Below are 21,595 nucleotides of genomic sequence, written 5' to 3' on the forward strand. Positions count from 1 at the left end.
AGGTTGTATGGTGACAGATGGGAGCTACACTTGTGAGCATGGCAAACCATATAGAGTTGTCGAATCACCATGTTGTACACTTGAAACTAATGTAACCATGGGTATCAGCTCTACTCAGATGATAATTTGAAGCTCAGGTTCTTCCTTTTCATCCAGCCTTAACCTGAAAAGCGAGCCTGCTACCCAGAGAAAGACTCCTGGATTGCTTTATCCTTATTGATTTCCCAGATCTTGAACTCAAATGTCCACCATTGCCTGCTTTGTGTGCTTCTCAAACTAATTCTAGCATTGCAAAGGGAAATGCACTCTAATGTCAGAGTCCCTACCTAACACTAACACACAAACAATTGAGAGTCCCCCCCTTTTTTTCAACTATGGAGATGCAGTTTTGTTTTATGTTATTTGACACGTCTTGCTGAGCTGGGAAGAGCTAGGTATGTCACTTCTCAGTCACCATGTGAACAAGACAGTAGCTTGGAACAGTGTGATGACTTCCTCGTCCTCAGATTTGCAGCACTGTGTGAAATCAGCAGTAAGTGTGCCAGTTCAATTTAAAATTGGATCTGTCCTAGGGTCAGTAAGGCATATTAATGTTATTGCCTTTGCAACATACATGTATACCTTGGTAGATTATTTCTGTGGGAACTGTTTGCTTTAACAGCAGCTAGGCGGAGGCATGGGAGGAAATTAAATGCCCCTCTTCCCTTTCTTCATCTAACGCTGTTCAGAGGGCTAAGAGAAGACCGAAGATTAAAATCACTGCTGGGGAAAGGGGGCTTGGGCAGAAGCAAACAATGTTCTGGGAGCAGAATGCAGGGGCCCAGCTGTGGAAAATAGAAAGCAAGCTCCCTTTTCCATTGTCCACATCTGGTAGAGGGCACTCGGGTGCCCGGTAAGCTGGACAAGTGGTTTCCAGACAGTAGAGCTGGCTTGAATGGTTTCCAGAGGCAGCCTTTTGTCCCTTTCCTGAAGGCTGTTAGTCCTTTGGTCTTTTTCCAGTCAGAAATGACTAATGTTGGATATGTGCACTCTTTAGAAACTGTCTTTGCCTTTTTGCATAATTGGGTTATAAATAAATGGCTTCAGGGAACCAACAATGAGTTATTGAGTGAACCTGGCTTTGGGATGGATCAGATTCTGGATAGTTAATCACATCCTCTTAGGCTGAAAGGCTGTATCTAACTTATTCACATTCAGCTGTAAAGTGAAAAAAGATGCTTTGGATCAACTTGAATAGTTTTAATATCAACAATGGGTTGCTGCTGGAGAAATAAAGATTATGTTAATACAAGCGAATTATTTCCATCTCTCTCTACTAATCTTGGGGAATTTAATGCCCATTTTTCTTTTAATTGTGGCATTTCTTACATGCATTCAATGCACAGTTCATTAATGCCAATAAGTTCATATATCCTATTTCCGGCAGTTTTATATTAGGTGATATGAAAAAGACTCTTGGTCTCCCCTGCCATGTAGGCTCACACACTAGATTTGCATGCTGTGCTGTCTTAATGCTGGGGGGCATCCTATGGGCCTTCTGGTTTGTCTTAGACTGTTTTAATTCTATGCAAGGAAGCTTATATTGTGGTTGTATATAGTGAATTCCATTGCTGGCAACTGCTTCCGGAAGTCAGGAACAAAGTCTTTAACATACTACCATACCCTTTCCTCTACTTCCTTGCACCCAGTCCTTCCTGAACTCTCTACTACATCAGCTTTGCAAGGTTCTTTGCTCACTTGTACCACTGAAATACATAGTTTATTAGACAGCCAAGAAGCCCAGGCAGTCCAGTAGGAAGCAGTGATAATTGATGTAGAAGAAGAAATAGTTGCCTGTGTGGCCCTGACCTGACCAGAAGTTTTGCTTCTCAGAGTCAGTATTAGGGACTCTGAGGACCAGGAGAAAGAGGCATATCTGGGGTAAACAGGCAGAGGAGAAGTAGATGGCTGCAAGATTAAAGGATTGATTCCATTTTTATGACATGTCAAGATAGAAATTAGTTGGTGATTAAAAAAAACAAAACTTTGCACCTTTATCAGTTGGCAGATAAAAAGAATGAAGTGTTTGTCTTCATTTTCATTTCCTACTGAAATCATTCACCTGATGAACACCATCTCAAAGCAGAGAAGAACAATGGGAGCATTCATAAATTATAGCCCTGTTGTGAAGGATTACCCTTTAAAGTGAAATGCTCTGCCTTGATTAAAGCTATGGGTATGTGAAAACAGTGCCTGGTTGTTGGTCTCTGCATTAGAAATATAATCTGTAATCTAGTGGTCTTTATTTTTAAAATTCTTAAGGAATAACACAGGTGCACATGCACATGTACATATATATCACAGTGAAATGTACAAATCTCGATTAAATTTTAGATATGTGTATAGTTCCAAGTAATCAGCACCCAGATCAATATGTAAAACACTTCCAGAACCACTGAAAATAATGCTCATGTGCCTTCACATTCAGTATGCCCACTCTAGAGATAACCAATATTCTGAGTATTATCAACATAGATTAGCTTTGTCTGTTCTTGACCTACATGTAAAATGGAATCACACAGTATGTATTGTTATAGTCTGCTCTCTTTCACTCAGCATAGTATTTTCGAGATTCATCCAATTTCTTGCATATATCAATACCTTGTTCTTTTTTAATTGCTGTGTAGTATGCCATCTTGGGTATGTGTGGATTTTATATTTTTATGTTAATTCCAGTAAACATAGTGTTATATTAGTTTCAGGTGTACAATATAGTAATTAAACAGTTCTGTACATAACCCTGGGCTCATCAATACAGATGCATCCTTAATCCCTATCATCTATTTCACCCATCACCTCAACCCTCTCCCCTCTGGTAACATCAGTTTGTTTTCTATAATAAAGGGTCTGTTTCTTAATTGTCTCTCTCTTGCTTCTGTTTTCCCTTTGCTCATTTGTTTTGTTCCTTAAATTCCACAAATTAGTGAAATCATATGGTATTTGTCTTTGAATTATTACACTTAGCATTATACACTTTAGCTCCAACCATGTTGTTGCAAGTGGCAAGATTTCATTCTTTTTCATGGCTGAGTAATAATCATATATATATATATATATATATATATATATGGAAAAAATATATACATATCACATCTTCTTTATTCATCAGTTGATGGACACAGGGGCTGCTTCCAAATCTTGGCCATTGTAAATAAAATGGCTATAAATATAGGGATGCATATAACCCTTTGAATTAATGTACTTGTGTTTTTTGGGTAAAGACCCAGTAGTGCAATTGCTGGATCATAAGGTAGTTCCAATTTTAAGGTTTTGAAGAACCTCTATACAGTTTTCCAGCATGGCTGCACCAGGTTGCATTCCCACCAACAGTGCACTAATATTCCTTTTGCTCCACATCCTTGCCAACACCTCTTGTGTTATTGATTTCAGCTATTATGACAGGTGTAAAGTGATACCTCATTGTAGTTTTGATTTATATTTCCTTCATGAAAAGTGACAATGAACATCTTTATATGTATCTGTATGTCTTCTTTGGAAAAATGTCTGCTCATCTGCCCATTTTATAATTGGAATATTTATTTTTTGGGTGTTGAGTTTTATAAGTACTTGCATATTTTGGATACTAACTCTTTTTTGGATATGTCATTTGCAAATATCTGCTCCCATTCTGTAGGTTGCCTTTTAGTTGTGTTGACTGTTTCCCTCGCTGTGCAGAAGCTTTTTTATTTTGATGAAGTCCCAATAGTTTATTTTTGCTTTTGTTTCCCTTGCCTCAGGAGACATATTTAATAAGTTGGGATTGCTGATGTCAAAAGTTACTGCCTCTGTTCTCTTTTAGGATTTTTATGGTTTAAGTCTCATATTAAGGTCTTGAATTTATTTTTGTGGATGGGTTCAGTTTCATTCTTTTGCATGTTGCTGTCCAGTTTTCCCAAGACCATATGTTGAAGAGACTGTATTTTCCCCACCGGATAGTCTTTCTTGCTTTGTTGAAGATTAATTGAGCATATAGTTGTGGGTTCATTTGTGAGTTCTCTGTTCTGTTCAATTGATTTCTGTGTCTGTTTTTATGCCAGTACCATACTGCTTTGATTAGTATAGCTTTGTAATATAACTTGAAGTCTGGAACTCTAATGCCTCTAGCTTTTCTTTTTCAAGATTGCTTTGGCTATTTGGGGTCTTTTGTGGTTCTGTACAAATTTTAGGATTGTTAGCTGTGGGGTTTTCATATATGTTGAGATCTGTTCCCTCTAACCCTATTTTGTTGAGGGTTTTTATCATGAATAGATGTTGTACTTTGTCAAATGCTTTTCTATGTCTATTGAAATCATCATGTGGGATTCTCATCCTTTATCTTATTGATGTGATGTATCATGTTGATTGATTTGTGAATATTGAACCACTCTTGAAACTCCAAAACAAAACCCACTTGATTGTGATGAGTGATTTTTGTCGTGTGTTGTTGAATTTGGTTTGCTAGTAATTTGTTGAGAATTTTTTTTTAAATTTTTATTTATTTATGATAGTCATCAGAGAGAGAGAGAGAGGCAGAGACATAGGCAGAGGGAGAAGCAGGCTCCATGCACCGGGAGCCCAACGTGGGATTCGATCCCGGGTCTCCAGGATTGCACCCTGAGCCAAAGGCAGGCGCTAAACCACTGCGCCACCCAGGGATCCCTGTTGAGAATTTTTTACATCTGTGTTCATCAGGGATATATATTAGCCTGTAGTTCTCTTTTTTAGAGATGTCTTTATCTGATTTTGGTGTCAGGGTAATACTTGACCTCATAGAATGAATTTTGAAGTTTTCCTTTCCTTTTCTATTTTTTTTTTTGGAATAGTTTGAGAAGAATAGGTATTAATTCTTCTATAAGTGGTAGAATTTGCCATCTGGTCCTGGATTTCTTTCCATTGGGAGATTTTTTTTGATTAATTATTCCATTTATTTGCTGGTTATCAGTCTGTTCTAATTCTTCCTGATTCAGTTTTGATACTGATATGTTTCTAGGTATTTATCCATTTCTTCTAGGTTGTCCAATTTGTTGGCATATGTTTTTCATAATATTCTCTTATGACTGACTATTTCTGTGGTGTCAATGGTTATTTCTCCTTTCTAATTTGTGATTTTATTTATTTGAGTCTTTCTCTTTTTTTCTTGATAAGTCTGGATAGGGGTTTATCAATTTTGTCAATTTTTTCAAAGAAACAACTCCTGATTTCATTGATCTGTTCTTTGGGGGTTCTTTCAGTTTCTGTATCCTTTATTACTGCTGTAATCTTTATTATTTACTACCTTCTGCTGGTTTTAGGTTTTATTTGTTGTCCTTTTTCTAGACACTTTAGGTGTAAGGATCCTTTTTCTAGATCCTTTAGGTTGTTTGAGATTTTTCTTGCTTCTTGAGATCAGCCTGTATTGCTATAAATTTATGTTTTAGAACTGCTTTTGCTGTATCCCAGAGGCTTTTGGACTGTGTGTTTTCATTTTCATTAGCTTCTGCGCACTTTTTTATTTTTTTCTTTGGTTTCCTGGTTGACCCATTCATTGTTTTGTAGCATGTTATTTAACCTCCATGTATTTGTGGTCTTTCCAGATTTTTTCTTGTGATTGACTGACAGCATTGTGGTCAGAAAAGGTGCATGATTGGACTTTGATCTTGAATTTGTTAAGGCTGGTTTTATGGGGTAATATGTGATCTCTTCTGGAGAATATTGCATTTGCACTTGAAAAGAATGTATATTCTGCTACTTAGGATGGAATGTTCTGAATATATCTGTACAGTCCATCTGTTCCCGTGTGTCATTCAAAGCTATTGTTTCCTCATTGATATTCTGTTTGGATCATTTGTCCATTGATGTAAGTGGGGTGATAGAGTCCCCTAGTAGTATTGCATTATTAATAATGAGGTCCTTTATGTTTGTTACTAACTGTTTTATGTATTTGGGTGCTCCTATGGTGGGTGCATAAATATTTACAATTGTTATATCTTCTTGTTGAATTGTCCCCTTTATGATTATGTAGTGTCCCTCATTGTCTATTGTTACAGTCTTTGTTTTAAAGCCAATTTTGTCTGATAAGTATTGGCACTCTGGTTTTCTGTTGACATCCATTTGTATGACAGATGTTTCTCTGTCCTCTGACTTTTAATCTGCAGGTATCTTTTAGGTCTACAAGAATTTTCTTGTAGGCAGCGTATAGATGTCTTTTTTAAATAGATCTATATTGTCATCCTATGTCTTTATTAGACCATTTAGTCCATAGCATTCATAGTAATTATTGATAGATATGTATTTATTCATTTTATTACCCGTTTTATGGTTGTTTCTGAAGTTTTTCTCTGATATGTTTTTTTCTTTCATGGTTTGCTGATTTTCTTTAGTGATATATTTGGATTTCTTGCTCTTTATTCTTTGCCTATTAGTAGGTTTTGATATATGGTTGCCATTAGTTTTGTATATAACCTTTTCTGAGTATAGCAGTTTATGTTGAGTTGATGGTTATTTAAGTTTGAACCCATTCTTTTCTCCTCTCCTCCCCACCTTTTAGGTATATATTATTATATTTCATATCCTTTTTTGTGAGTTCCTTGACTGATTTTTTTAATAAATTAATTTTTATTGGTGTTCAATTTACCAACATACAGAATAACACCCAGTGCTCATCCCGCCTTGACTGATTTTTTAAAGAAATATTAATTTTTACTGCTTTTGTGTTTCCTACCTCTATACTGTCACTTTTGGTGTCTCCTTTCCACCCAAAGAGTCCCCTTTATAATTTCTTGCAGGGCTGGTTTAGTGGTCACAGACTCCTTCAGTTTTTGCTTGTCCTGGAAACTTTTTATCACTCCTTCTATTCTGAATGATAGCCTTGCTGGAGAGAGTATTCCTGGCTACAGATTATTCCCATTCAGCACTTTGACTCTATCATGCCGCTTTCTTCTGGCTTGCCAAGTTTCTGTTGAAAAACCTCTATCTGTATGGGCTTTCCTTTGTATGTGACTGTCTTCTTTTGCCTTGCTGCTTTTAAGATTTTTTTCTTTGTCACTATGTTTTGCCATTTTAATTATGATATGTCTAGGTGTTGGCCTGCTTTTGTTGATTTTGATGGGAGTTCCCTGTGCCTCCTGGATTTGGATATCTGTTTCCTTCCCCAGATTACAGAAGTATTCACCTATTATTTCTTCAAGTAAATTTTCTGCCACCTTTTCTTCTTCTGGGACTCCTATAATATGAATGCTCTTACATCTGATGGAGTCATTGAATTCCCTGAATCTATTCTCATTTTGTGTAATTTTTTTCCTCACTTTTGTTCAGCTTGATTACTTTCCATTACTCAGTCTTTTAGGCCACTAATTCCTTCTTCTGCTTCTTCTATCTTGCTATTTGTTCCATGAAGTCTGTTTCTTTGTTTTTTGAGCCCTTTATCTCTGCTATGTTATTCCTTATGTCTGTGTTAAGGAGCTTTCTCATATCATCCACTCTTTTCTCAAGTCCAGTGAGTATCCTTATGATCATTGTTTTAAGGTCTCTATCAAGCATGTTACTTATATCTACTTTGCTCAGATCTCTGGCCATGGTCTTGTCCTGTTTTTTCATTTGGGATACATTTCTGAACGAATTTCTGTCTCCTCATTTTGTCTGCTTCTCCGTGTCTCTTTCTATGTGTTAAGAACATCAGCCCAGTCTCCTGCCTTGGAAAGTAATGACTTTATGAAGAGGAGGTCCTGTAGTACCATGCAATGCAGTGTCACCTGTTCACCAGAACCTGGCAATTCAGAAGAGTATCCTATGCGTGTTGCTTATACCCTGCTGTTGTGTCTGAGTAACTTTTCCTTTCAGTGCAATCTTCTGTACTGACTCTGCCTGTTATGGGCTTTGCTTGCTCTCTGTGGTGTTAGTGGGACCCAGACAGGGCAGCTCTGGGTGGGGAGGGGGCATGCCCTCCAGGGAACTTCGGAGCGGGGCAGCCTTGTTCGTAAAATTTGTGTTGGGAACTAGTCCTATGTCAGATCCCCTGTAGCACTGCAGTGCCTGGGGGGGCTACGGTGGGTGTGTGGTATATGATAGTGGCTGGGAACATGGGGCTGTGTATGGTGCAGGGGCTGGGCAGGACATGCAGTAGCCACTATGCTACCAGCAGCTCAGTGGGGCATGCACACAGCTTTAAAATAATTTGTCCTAAGCCTGGGCTATAAGTATCTGTGCAGCTCTCCCTCCCACAGGTGGTTCTGTGTTTATGCTGGGGAGTGGGCGAGGAAAATCATGCCTGCCAACTCCTGCATTTTCAAAGAAGTCCCACAACATACTCTGAAATCAATATGAACAGATCCCGTTTGCTCCCAGCATTTTGTAAGCTGCAGTTTTTCTGTTGCATTTCCACATAGGCTGCTGTCTCTTTGAGTTGACAACCCAGCTATCACTAGCCCTCTGGGCTAGCTCAGTGCTGAGTCAGCTGACAATCAAAGCTCTGGGCTGCAAGTTCCACTGGTTTTACAAACTCACAGAATTCAGCCCCTCAGATTTTTTTTTTTATAACTTAGGGAACAAGGGGGGTTACCCCCCCTTTTTTTATAATTTTTTTATTTTTATTTATTTATGATAGTCACAGAGAGAGAGAGAGAGAGAGAGAGAGAGAGGCAGAGACACAGGCAGAGGGAGAAGCAGGCTCCATGCCCTGGGAGCCCGACGTGGGATTCGATCTGGGGTCCCCAGGATCGCGCCCTGGGCCAAAGGCAGGCGCCAAACCGCTGCACCACCCAGGGATCCCGCCCCTCAGATTTTTAAAGTCAAATGTTATGGGGATTAGTCTTTCCCATGAGAGCTCCCTGGTACAAGTGCCCATTTCTTTCCTTCTCCTTGCACACAGCTCCCTCCCTCCTACAGGCAACCTCCTTCCACCTTTCTGACCTTTCTTATCTTTCAGATGCTGCTGCTTCTCTATATTGCATTGTTGAGTTTGTTCTGCCAGTCTTCAGGTCACTTTCCTGTTTATTGACTTGGATGTGAATGATATCTACTTGTAACGTGGGACTGGATGAGGCCAGGGTCCTCTTACTCTGCCAACTTCCCAAGCTCTTGGAATGTGTTTGTATTGATGAACATTGGAGTTATTCTTACTTTTTGTCTATTATGAATAAAGTGTGTCCTATCACATCTTTTTGTGGACACCTGCACTTCTTTTTCTTGGGTTTACCTAAGTGTGGAATTAATTTCTGGGTTCAACAATGAGTGTACAGATTTCTACAGTGACTGTAAAATTTTATACTCCCACCAGCAATGTAGAGTTCAATGTTGTATATTCCTCCTGATACATAGCATTTTAAGTCTTCTTAAGTATTCTAGTGGATGTGTACTGATATTTTACTGTGATTTCAAATTGCATTTCTCTGATGAAAAATGATAGTGAGCACCTTTTCATATGTCTCTTGGCCATTTGGCTATCTTTAGTGAAGTGCCTGGTCAAGTCATTTGCCAATTGTTAATTTGTTGTGTTTTTCTTTTCATATTTTGATATAAGGCCTTTGTCAGATAGATGTATCATGAATATTTTTTCCTAGTCTGTGACTTGTCTTTTCACTTTCTAGTGACATTTTTTTTAAATTTTTATTTATTTATGATAGTCACAGAGAGAGAGAGAGAGAGAGGCAGAGACACAGGCAGAGGGAGAAGCAGGCTCCATGCACCGGGAGCCCGATGTGGGATTCGATCCCAGGTCTCCAGGATCGCGCCCTGGGCCAAAGGCAGGAGCTAAACCGCTGCGCCACCCAGGGATCCCTCTAGTGACATTTTTGATGAATATATATATATATATATATATATATATTATTTATTTATTTATTTATTTATTTATTTTGATTAACTCCCAGTATAGCACTTTTTCTTTTATGGTTATTGCTTTTTGCATCCTGTCAAAGAAATCTTTGCCCCCGCCCAAGGTCACAAAGATCGTCTCTTATGCTTTCCTCTTAAAGTATTTTGGTTTTAGCCCTCTCATTTAAGTCTATGATTTAGAGAAAAATTTTTAAGGAGTTTATTTATTTATTCATGAGAGACACACAGAGAGAGGCAGAGACATAGGCAGAGGGAGAAGCAGGCTTCACGCAGGAAGCCCGACATGGGACTTGATCCCGGAACTCCAGGATCACGCCCTGTGCGGAAGGCAGGCACTAAACCACTGAGCCACCCAGGGATCTCTGGAGAAATTTTTTAGTAAACATTTACACCAGCAAAAATGTCTTGAGTTTGTGTCCTAAATACATATAATTTTATTTATGAATGATATAATTTACTACCACCAAAATTAAATATTAATGATGCTTGACTTTTAAATGATTTTTGATAAATGTAAATATAAACAGGAGTTCAAATATCTCCCCTTCTAGTAGATTATCTTGTGCGTAGCCTGTGCTATATATACACCCTACTCTGAAGATCATTGTTCTTTTTTTTTTTTAATTAATTTTTATTGGTGTTCAATTTACCAACATACAGAAAAACACCCAGTGCTCATCCCGTCAAGTGTCCACCTCAGTGCCCATCACCCATTCCCCTCCAACACCCGCCCTCCTCCCCTTCCACCACCCCTAGTTCGTTTCCCCGAGTTAGGAGTCTTTATGTTCTGTCTCCCTTCCTGATATTTCCCAACATTTCTTTTCCCTTCCTTTATATTTCCTTTCACTATTATTTATATTCCCCAAATGAATGAGAACATACACTGTTTGTCCTTCTCCGATTGACTTATTTCACTCAGCATAATACCCTCCAGTTCCATCCACGTTGAAGCAAATGGTGGGTATTTGTCGTTTCTAATTGCTGAGTAATATTCCATTGTATACATAAACCACATCTTCTTTATCCATTCATCTTTCGATGGACACCGAGGCTCCTTCCACAGTTTTGCTATTGTGGACATTGCTGCTAGAAACATCGGGGTGCAGGTGTACCGGCGTTTCATTGCATCTGAATCTTTGGGGTAAATCCCCAACAGTGCAATTGCTGGGTCGTAGGGCAGGTCTATTTTTAACTCTTTGAGGAACCTCCACACAGTTTTCCAGAGTGGCTGCACCAGTTCACATTCCCACCAACAGTGTAAGAGGGTTCCCTTTTCTCCGCATCCTCTCCAACATTTGTGGTTTCCTGCCTTGTTAATTTTACCCATTCTCACTGGTGTGAGGTGGTATCTCATTGTGGTTTTGATTTGTATTTCCCTGATGGCAAGTGATGCAGAACATTTTCTCATGTGCTTGTTGGCCATGTCCATGTCTTCCTCTGTGAGATTTCTGTTCATGTCTTTTGCCCATTTCATGATTGGATTGTTTCTTTGGTGTTGAGTTTAATAAGTTCTTTATAGATTTTGGAAACTAGCCCTTTATCTGATACGTCATTTGCAAATATCTTCTCCCATTCTGTAGGTTGTCTTTTAGTTTTGTTGACTGTATCCTTTGCTGTGCAAAAGCTTCTTATCTTGATGAAGTCCCAATAGTTCATTTTTGCTTTTGTTTCTTTTGCCTTTGTGGATGTATCTTGCAAGAAGTTACTGTGGCCAAGTTCAAAAAGGGTGTTGCCTGTGTTCTCCTCTAGAATTTTGATGGACTCTTGTCTCACATTTAGATCTTTCATCCATTTTGAGTTTATCTTTGTGTATGGTGAGAGAGAGTGGTCCAGTTTCATTCTTCTGCATGTGGATGTCCAATTTTCCCAGCACCATTTATTGAAGAGACTGTCTTTCTTCCAATGGATAGTCTTTCCTCCTTTATCGAATATTAGATGACCGTACATTTCAGGGTCCACTCCTGGGTTCTCTATTCTGTTCCATTGATCTATGTGTCTGTTTTTGTGCCAGTACCACACTGTCTTGATGACCACAGCTTTGTAGTACAACCTGAAATCTGGCATTGTGATGCCCCCAGCTATGGTTTTCTTTTTTAAAATTCCCCTGGCTATTCGGGGTCTTTTCTGATTCCACACAAATCTTGAAATAATTTGTTCTAACTCTCTGAAGAAAGTCCATGGTATTTTGATAGGGATTGCATTAAACGTGTAAATTGCCTTGGGTAACATTGACATTTTTACAATATTAATTCTGCCAATCCATGAGCATGGAATATTTTTCCATCTCTTTGTGTCTTCCTCAATTTCTTTCAGAAGTGTTCTATAGTTTTTAGGGTATAGATCCTTCACCTCTTTGGTTAGGTTTATTCCTAGGTATCTTATGCTTTTGGGTGCAATTGTAAATGGGATTGACTCCTTAATTTCATTGTTAAGATCATTGTTCTAAACCACCAAAGGCTGACATTTTTAATGAGCACTGATAATATTAATGTCAGCAAAAGACTTCAGTGTAAATAAATGGCTAGAGTTTCCAGAGTGTGAACAGGACCCCAATGAGCATATCTGCTGACAATGGAAGAAACCCTGAGCCCCCTCTTGCATAGTGATGTTTGTTCCTCCTTACTTGATTTATGGAGACAGCAGACAATCTGACTTGGTGGGAGGCATTGATGAAAACTCAATTTTGGTTGCTGATGGAGGATACAGTGCTCTTGACTCTCTACTCCTTTCCTGATCACCAGATTTCTAGAACCCAGCTTGGCTCTGAACTGAGTTTTTGACAAAGATCCTTAGAATTCTACTTGGGCTAATCCCTAGGGAAATATAATGATTTGTTGCTTAGAGGACCTTTGTGGTGAGGATAAGAGGGTGATTAAGCAGCTGAGGAGGAGGGCACTGTCTATAGGGATAGGTCATGTTGTGGGTCATAGCAGAGTTCCACTGGCCCAAGATCATGGGCCTAATCCACAGGACTTTACACTCTGGGGCAGCCCTATGTAGGATTTGGGCATCTTTTTCTCAGCTGGTGGAGGAAAAGAGTATCTCCTCACTTGGTGTCCACCTCCTCAAGCTATCTGCATCCAGGAATCACCACAGAGCCAGGGCCACTTACATATTTTTTTTTTTTATTTTTTTATTCATTCATGAGAGATACATACAGAGAGGCAGAGACATAGCAGAGGGAGAATCAGGCTCCCTGTGAGGAGCCTGATGTGGAACTCGATTCCAGGACCCCAGGATCATGACCTGAGCCCAAGGCAGATGCTCAACCACTGATCCACCCAGGTACCTCCACTTACATCTTTTTAATTGGTGGTGGTTTTTGACTTCTTGTTTAAGGGACAGGTTTTCTGTTTAGCTTTGGGTAAGGTAGGGAAGATGAAGAATGGCAGGGTTTCTTGCTTTTCTAATCTAGACTACTGAAATCTGAAATGGATTTTGAAGAGAGAGTTGCTAAGACAGAAAAGTTAGAGCAGCTGGTATGCCTGCAGCCTGGCATCAGAGTTGAAAGTTATGGCAAAGAGACTACAAAAGTTTCTAAGCCTCTGCCTTCCCTGCCCAGGGCACTCTGATTAATCTCTCCTAGCAGGAGATGGTAAGGGATACCAATATGGTAGAGAGAGCAGATCTGAAATAGACAGCCCCCAACCTGTGGTCTGTTCAAGATTTCAAGCTAAGTTTTGGAATAAGTACAGACTTTATCCTACAATGTGATGATCCAACTTCCTAATAGCTAAACTTCTTAAATCCAGCTTTTCTCCCTCTCTGCATTTTCTCTCTTGATTCCCCAGAAAAAAAACAAATTGCTGAAGTGGTGTCTAGAGTGTTACTAAAACGTTGAAAATCTTTCGAAGGGTGCTAAGACATTTGGAGCATGGTTCTTTTTTTTTTTTTTTTTAAGCAATACAGCTACTATTCTAAGTGGACCTTTTCTATCTATTTGCAGAAAAAAATCAATTTAAACAATTAACTATGCTGTTTGCCTTCTTAGACTATAGACAAGCTGGTTGAGATAGGAGTGTGGGCTGGTAATTTGGCCAGAGGCTCTTAGAGCTGGCCAGGAATGTTTCAGTCAATGCCTGTTTTTTTTTTTTTTTTTTCCAATAATTTTCTTGTAGCAAGCTGAGGCATTCACCATCATGCCATTGATTTTTAATGCTGCTCTTACACTATTATAATAAGCTTCCAATACCTGCTGGTTATTGTTGCAAGTGATGTTTCTCTTGCACTACTTTTTTTCAAGATGAACCTTATCACTTTTCTTTCCTTTGCTCTCTCATCTCTCCCAAGTTTATTCAAAAGCTCCAAGCAAGGATCTGCTAGTATCTGACTAATAAAATCCAGTGTTAAGTCCATTTTTTGTTGCCTTTACTCTCAAGTAAAGAGAGTCACTTTGTTGACAGCTATCAGAGTACCTCATGCTTCATTGGAGATCCATCAAAAATTTCCAAATTGCTAGCTCATTAGCACAAAATGAGGCTTCAGGAATTTCCTTCTCAGGATCCTAACTGTGCTTTTTAAAAAAGTGTTCCAGCCTTGATGGACCATTCCATAACAATAGATAAAGACCATAGGGAAATGAGAGATGGACATTAATTAGTTTTGAAGGAGTGAAACATGGTCGAAGACAAAGTACAATGGAATGAAAAGCTGGATTATCTGTGTCAGCATGGTTTTGTTAACTGTTCACAGGTCACTGAATGTAGGAGCTCCAAGACCCTCAGAAATCATCAAGCCAGACCCCCACGTTTTACCAGTAAAGATCAAAGAAGCCACAAGAGGGGAAAGGGACTTGTCCAAGGTCAATCAGCTCTTCCCAATTTTCCAGACACCAGCTAGCTTTTGGTTATATGACCTTTATGCAATCCATTTTCAATTACTTGGACAACTCACTGCTTAGCCCAGCAATCACTTGGATAATCCAAAATGACATATAAATTAAGCATCATATGTGTGTTTATACTGACATTCCAGTGCGTTTGGGTACAATCTGAGAATTTACAACACTTGAAATAAGAAAGCCACCCCAAAAGTCTGATTCAGGAAGAGCTGGGAAGTTGATCAGCCTTACTGAATGGGCAGCATCAAATGATGCTACACAGCCCCTCAAGCAGTGCATGTTATTCTCAACAAGTTTGTTGATTCACACCTTTCCTGGGCCTCAGCCAGTCTTGTACGTGGGACAGTGGAAAAGGAAAAAACACATTTTATAAAATAATACATACATTTTCTTCTTTCCCTCCAGCCCTCCCTCCCTCTCTCCTTCCCCTCCTTTCTTCCTTCCTTTCCTTTTCATCCCTTCTCCTTGATAGAAAAGTGAGCACAGCTGCTTTATCTTCTATATAGGCAAATGTGTAGTTGAGCCACTGACCTGGAGAACTGGCAAAACAATAAATGGAAGACATGCTGGAAATCTAGAGGTGGAGTGGAGGAAAGACCATTGAGCGATAACTTTTTAAAAGCATCAAGAAATCAGGAGTAGTGGGATGCCTGGGTCGCTCAGTGGTTGAGCATCTGCCTTTGGCTCATGGTGTGATCCTGAGGTTCTGGGATTGAGACCCAAATCAGGCTCCCCTCAGGGAGCCTGCTTCTCCCTCTGCCTATGTCTCTGTGCCTCTCTCTCTCTCTCTCTCTCTCTCCCTCCCTCTGTGTGTGTGTGTGTCTCATGAATAAATAAAATCTTAAAAAAAAGAAGTCAGGAGAGGTAAGAAGGAATAAGTTGCATAGCTCAGTAAATGCCCTGGATCTAGGAAAAGGCTAGTTTGGAGTATAGTCCTAGGGACTTTCAATCAAAGGGAGTTTCATTTCCTGATCTGGACCCATCTTGACTCTGGGACTGTGCCAGGTGCCCATAATTTATTGGTCTGTTGTTTACAAGTTCTTGCACTTGTGTTAAAATGGTATTATTACACATCTGTCCTGAGGAGGAAGCTGCTAGTAACTGAGAAAGGGCAGGAAACAGAAAAGAGGCATGTGGAGCACCTGTGTGGTTCAGTTGGTTAAGCATCAGACTCTTGGTTTCAGCTCAGGTCCAAGATCTCAGGGTTGTGGGATTGAGCCTTGCATCAGGCTCTGTGCTCAGCGGGGAGTCTGCTTGAGGTTCTCCCTCTCCCTAAGCCCCTCTCCCCCTTAATAAAAATAAAACCTTTTTTAAAAGGGGCATGCATAGTTGGCCTGAGGCTGTAGTCCAAGAAAGAGTCCCTGCAAGGACTCAGTGGCAGCCCAAGTGGCAGTAGGGAATGCAAAACGCTTAAGCTTTTGCTGCAGCAATAATTAAGCATTTTTGTTTAAAATGTTCCCTCTTTCATTTTCTGGCCTAGAATAAACAAATCTAGTTGATGTAATGAAGTGCTTAATTAACTCGAGGTGGTACTTAATACCAACACATATTGAAGGGAGACTCGCTAATAGTAATATGGATAATTGAGTTTTATGAATAAAAAATAGGTAGAATGAATTAAGACCAATGTACATCAACAGGAAAAATCTGTTAGCATTCATTAGTTAGGCCCCTGTTTGTGGCTCTTTGTTAGCCTAAGGGAGCCCTTTTAAATGGCTGATCCCAGTTGAAAGTCCTGCCTGATGCCCAGAGCCCTCTGTGGATGCCAAAGGAATGAGTCATTCCAGTAGACCATCTGAAATTCCAGTACACCACTTTGCTGCTGCTTCTTCTTTTCTTTTCTTTTCTTTTCTTTCTTTCTTTCTTTCTTTCTTTCTTTCTTTCTTTCTTTCTTTCTTTTTTTTGGCAGCAGGCAGCAGTGACTGTGAAGTAATAATGATAATGACAATGGAAATAAGAATGTGATCCTAATTAATTTGCTGAGAGTTGTTCCCCATTTACCAATATTGGCTTGTTTTATCTTGAGTGGTGGGCCCAAGTACTGGAACAAAGGTATATATATTCAATGTCACTTGGCTAACCTATGATTTGTCAGACAAAGGTTAATTAAAAAAAAAAACTGTTGGGTTAGCAGCAGTAAATTTAATAATAGTCTGTGATTTAACTTAGAATTTCAATTTATTTGATGGGGTTTTTAAAATCCTGAATTAACATTTTTCTCTGCACTCGAGGTCTCAACTGCCAAATTGCACATGAGCTGGCCAATCTAAAGCTCAGCAGTATTCTAACTTCCGTGGTGGGGGATAGATTGGAGGGATTGTATAAAGGACTGAGAGAAGAATAGAAATATAAAAATACCTATGGCAAAGACTAGCTTTTGGTTGCTCCACTTAGAATCTGCTTTTCTGGGGGCACCTTGGTGGCTCAGAGGTTGAACATCTGCCTTTGGCTCAGGTCGTCATCCCAGGGTCCTGGGATCGAGTCCTGCATCAGGCTCCCTGAGGGGACCCTGCTTCTCCCTCTGCCTATGTCTCTGCCTCTCTGTGTCTCTCATGAATAAATAAATAAAACCTTAAAAAAAGAATCTGCCTTTCCCTAAAGATGGTATAGTTTAATCATCCTCACCTTACTTGCCCCTAGGGAAAAAACAAACATCTCTTCCTGATTCCATCCGTGGGGTGGACCTTTTTTTTTTTATCGTTAGATCATATGTCCATCTCTGTGGACATATGAACTTCAGACAGTAATCTAACCTTGAGGCTGGAAGCTATGTGTGCTTTGTTCATTTCTTTAGCACTTAGTATGCTATCCTGTGCATACTAGAAATTCACCAAAAATTTGAGGAATGATTACTCCTACTGCCATGGATGGAATTGATGTCCTAATACGTAGAACTCACCTTTGTGGTGGAAGGAATGTTATATATAAAAGTAGCCATAATCCCCCCGCCATGGGGGGACAATTTTGCTTTGTTTTGCTTTTGCCCACTCCAGCTGCTATTATTTCTGCCTCTGCTTTCTTTTCTTAAATAAATTTATTTTTTATTGGTGTTCAATTTGTCAACATACAGAGTAACACCCAGTACTCATCCCGTCAAGTGCCCTTTCAGTGCCCGCCACCCAGTCACCCCCACCCCCCGCCCACCTCCCTTTCCACCACCCCTAGTTCGTTTCCCAGAGTTAATGCCTCTGATTTCTATGCCCTCCAGCCTGACTACCTTCTTTCCAAAATTGCCCTGGTCAATGGAAATTCTGTGGGCTGTGATGATGAAACAGTAAACACCCGTGTTTCTAGATTTTGGTGAATGCCCACTATGTTCTGTACCCTAGAAGCACTGTACTAGGCACTTGTTGAAAAGACATAGATAAATGATCAGCTACTTTGTACATACTTGGTATCTTTTGAATTTGCAATTCCACCCATAGGCTATTGAGCTGGAAGCTGAAGGTCTTTGGAGTCCACTCCCTTGCTATAATCATTAGAGCTCACATTTACTGAGGACTTAAATGCTCTCAGACATTCCATATGCTGATAACCCTGTGAGGTAGGTACTCTTGTTATTTGTACTTCCCCTATCAGGTAATTGAGACACAAAGATGTTAGGTAGTTTGCTCAGAGTCATTCAGCTGGAAGTCCTAGAACCAAGATTCAAACTCAAATTTATCAGACTTCAAAGGCTGCCCAAAAATAGGAAAGGACTTGTCAAAGGTCATTTTGCTGGAGCCTAGCTCTTCTGGCTCTAATTTCTGTTCATGTTTTGCTATGCCATGATGCTACTTCAGGTCACACTATCCTGTTCTTTCTAAACATCATTCTCATTTAGAAGTGCTTATCTCCCCAGATGGATGTGGATTCCTCCAGAGTGAAGATCTCATTATTTCTGTATTGCCTCCTTCCCCAAAGGTTTGCCCAAGCTTTGCCTTCAGTAAAGAATAGCTTGGAGTCAGCTTCTAAGCAATCTCCCAGGGCTTCCTGGAGCCATCTCCCAGTACTACTTGTGGCTCAGAGGTTGGGAGGAACCAGAAAGTAGAATTTTAGGTAAGGAGTCATTTCACCACTTGTTTTCTGTTCTGTTCTCTGCAACACAGATTGAAGATGGGGGCAAGGCAGCCTTGTCCCAGAAGATGAGGACTGGTGATGAGTTGGTGAATATCAATGGCACTCCATTGTATGGCTCCCGCCAAGAGGCCCTCATCCTCATCAAAGGCTCCTTTCGGATTCTCAAGCTGATTGTCAGGAGGTAAGGTACAGGGAGATTTGCTATAAGGAATGGGGGCCACTGAAACTGCTTGGTTGTCTCTGTCAACACCACCAAAGAAAGAGGTGTTTCACATGAACAGAATTTTACAGACAACCAAAGCAGAATGACCTAGGTGAAAAGGTCTTTGGTTCAAATCCTGACACTATTACATATTACCTGTGTCACCCTGGTTACATTTATTTTATGTCTGCAAGACTCAGGCTTCTTATTTGCTCCTGAGAAAACTAAATGACTCCATATATATCCAGGGCCTACCTAACCTGGTGTTTTTGTCTCCTTCATAACAGGCTGCCACTGTTCAACCACATAGATTTATTTTTTTTCAAGTTTTTATTTAAATCAACCACATAGATTTAAAGAGACCCTACTACCAGCCATGGTAGGCATCCTGGAAGCTGTGGCAAATTCTAAGATAGAAACCCTTCCCTTGGGGAGTATACAGTCTAATGGAGAAAAGACACACCTGTGACAAATTAGCAATAAAAAAATTTTTTTTTGAAAAAAGCAATAAGGGAGATTTCACAGGGTGAAGGGTGATTGTCAAATGGATTGTTCAGACAGAAATTGCTACTAGAATTCAAGAGAAAGAGAGAGTTACTACAGAAGACATTGGTAGGGTAAGAATTCATAGAGAAAGTGGAATTTGAGCTAAAGGGTGGGTAGAATTGGCCAAATAAGGCATCCCGAGGAGAAAGGCATTCCAGATAAGTGGAGTGGCAGAAGCAGAAGGAAGCTAAGGACATATCTGGGCATAGTTATTCTGCTGCCATTACATGTCTGCTTATTGGTGAGCTTTCCATATGGCTTCTTTCATCTTGCTGCTGTATCTTTGCTCTGTGCCATTGGAGCTCATACTTCTCCCTTCTATTAGTTTCCTTTATCCTATACACATGCCTGAGCTTCTCAATCTTAATTATTTTTACTAGAAAAATTATTTTTAAAGCATCCTCACATAATCATACATCCCCTTCTGGCTAATGCCCCATCTTTTTCCTATGTTCAAACTTGGTCTCTCAAAAGGAGAGTCACTACTCACTGTCTTCATCTACAATTTAGCTTTCCCCCTATTGCAGTCTGAATTGGACCTTCATAAGCCCATTGAAACTACTGTGTCAAAAGCTACATATTACTTCCTAAATGTCAAAGTCAATGGATTATTCTCAGTCTTCACCATGTGTGACTAGTATATGGCACTTGACATTGTTGCTCTGGATTATGTTCTCTTTGAAACTCTCCTTTCTTGCTTGCAAGATACCCCATTGTCTTGTTATTTTCCTACCTCTCTGTTCATTTTTTAAAACCAGGTTCTACTACCTGCTCTCCCTCTGATCATCCCTTAAATGTTGGTATTTTCCCTAGTTCCACTCTTTATAACTTGTTAACATACCATGGAGAATCTCATTCAGTTCCAGAGCTTCAGTTATCATTTACATGTATCTATTCCTATATCTCTTGAGCCCCAGACCCATATAGTCAATTTCCTACCGGACATTTAGACTTTAGATGTCTCAGAAGCATTTCAAGCACAATATGCTTAAAACCTAACATGTCCTCTTTTCTTCCAAGTGCCTCATCTCAGTGCCTGTGACCACCGTACCCTCAGTTTACCAAACCAGAAACACAGAAGCCATCTTTAATTCTTCTGCTGTTCTCATGCTTTACATCCAAGTGATTTAGCCTGAGACAATGCATAAGGGGAAAGGGTTTTAAGTTAGTAAGGGTCAGGTTACATAGGGTCTCATTGAGTTATCGGATTACCTGCTGATACCTAAGATTAAGCCATCCTTGCTCATGTATCTGGACAGGAAGTGACATGTTAAGTAATGCCTTATACAGTAAGATACATTGTAGATACATTGCCACTGACTCAATCTTGAATGGGTCATGATTTAGGTTTTATTTATTTTTTAAAAAGATTTTATTTATCTATTCATGAGAAACACAGAAAGACAGGCAGAAGCATAGGCAGAAGGAGAAGCAGGGACTCCATCCCAGGACCCTGGGATCACAACCTGAGCCAAGGGCTCAACCAGTGAGCCACTCAAGCATCCCATGATTTAGATTTTAAATAAGCGTTATTGGAGAGGAAGCTTAGTAGTTTTTGCTTTAGAGTCAGATAGATCCATGTATGGCACTGCCTAGTTCTGTCACATTAAAGTAGTTCCATATAATGGCATTGTTGTGTTGATTCAGTGAAGCAAGGTATATAAAATGCCTTTCACTTACTGGATTCTTCAGGAATTTTATTCCCATTCTTTTCCCTGGGGTATAAAAGAAGCATAATTGGAGTAACCAAATATTACTAAATACTGAGAACATCAGAACTATAGTGTGCTTTGCAGCCTAACCTTCAATAGCACATGATTTGCAGAGAAACCATTAGGGGTAACAAAGATCTGAATGTGAAATAAAGGTCCCTGTGAGATACTGGTTACACAGAGATACTAGCACTTGGAGGGAGTGTAGACCCCATCCCTGGTGGCTTCTGAGCCAGTCATAAGAATGAGAGTATCTGGTTGTCATCTATTCATCCCTTGGTGAGCATCACATTCTCTTGGTTCCTACTATAGTAACATCTGCCACTACCAGTCAGTTAGGGGTAGCTGTAAATGTGGCCTTAGAGATAGTAGAGCCTTTCAGCTTTCATGGTGTGGCAGGTCCTATGG

General features: G+C 39.8%; 1 protein-coding gene across 1 annotated transcript in view; it reads left to right on the forward strand.

The window, feature by feature from the left end:
• SHROOM4 (shroom family member 4) overlaps positions 1 to 21,595 on the forward strand; it is a 275,929-nt gene that overhangs the window by 95,781 nt on the left and 158,553 nt on the right. Inside the window, exon 2 of the mRNA XM_025982378.2 lies at positions 18,757 to 18,908. Coding sequence (XP_025838163.1) covers positions 18,757 to 18,908 — 152 coding nt within the window. The remainder of the gene's footprint in view (positions 1 to 18,756; positions 18,909 to 21,595) is intronic.

This window comes from Vulpes vulpes, unplaced genomic scaffold, assembly GCF_048418805.1.
Source record: "Vulpes vulpes isolate BD-2025 unplaced genomic scaffold, VulVul3 u000000638, whole genome shotgun sequence".
Lineage (NCBI taxonomy): Eukaryota > Metazoa > Chordata > Mammalia > Carnivora > Canidae > Vulpes > Vulpes vulpes.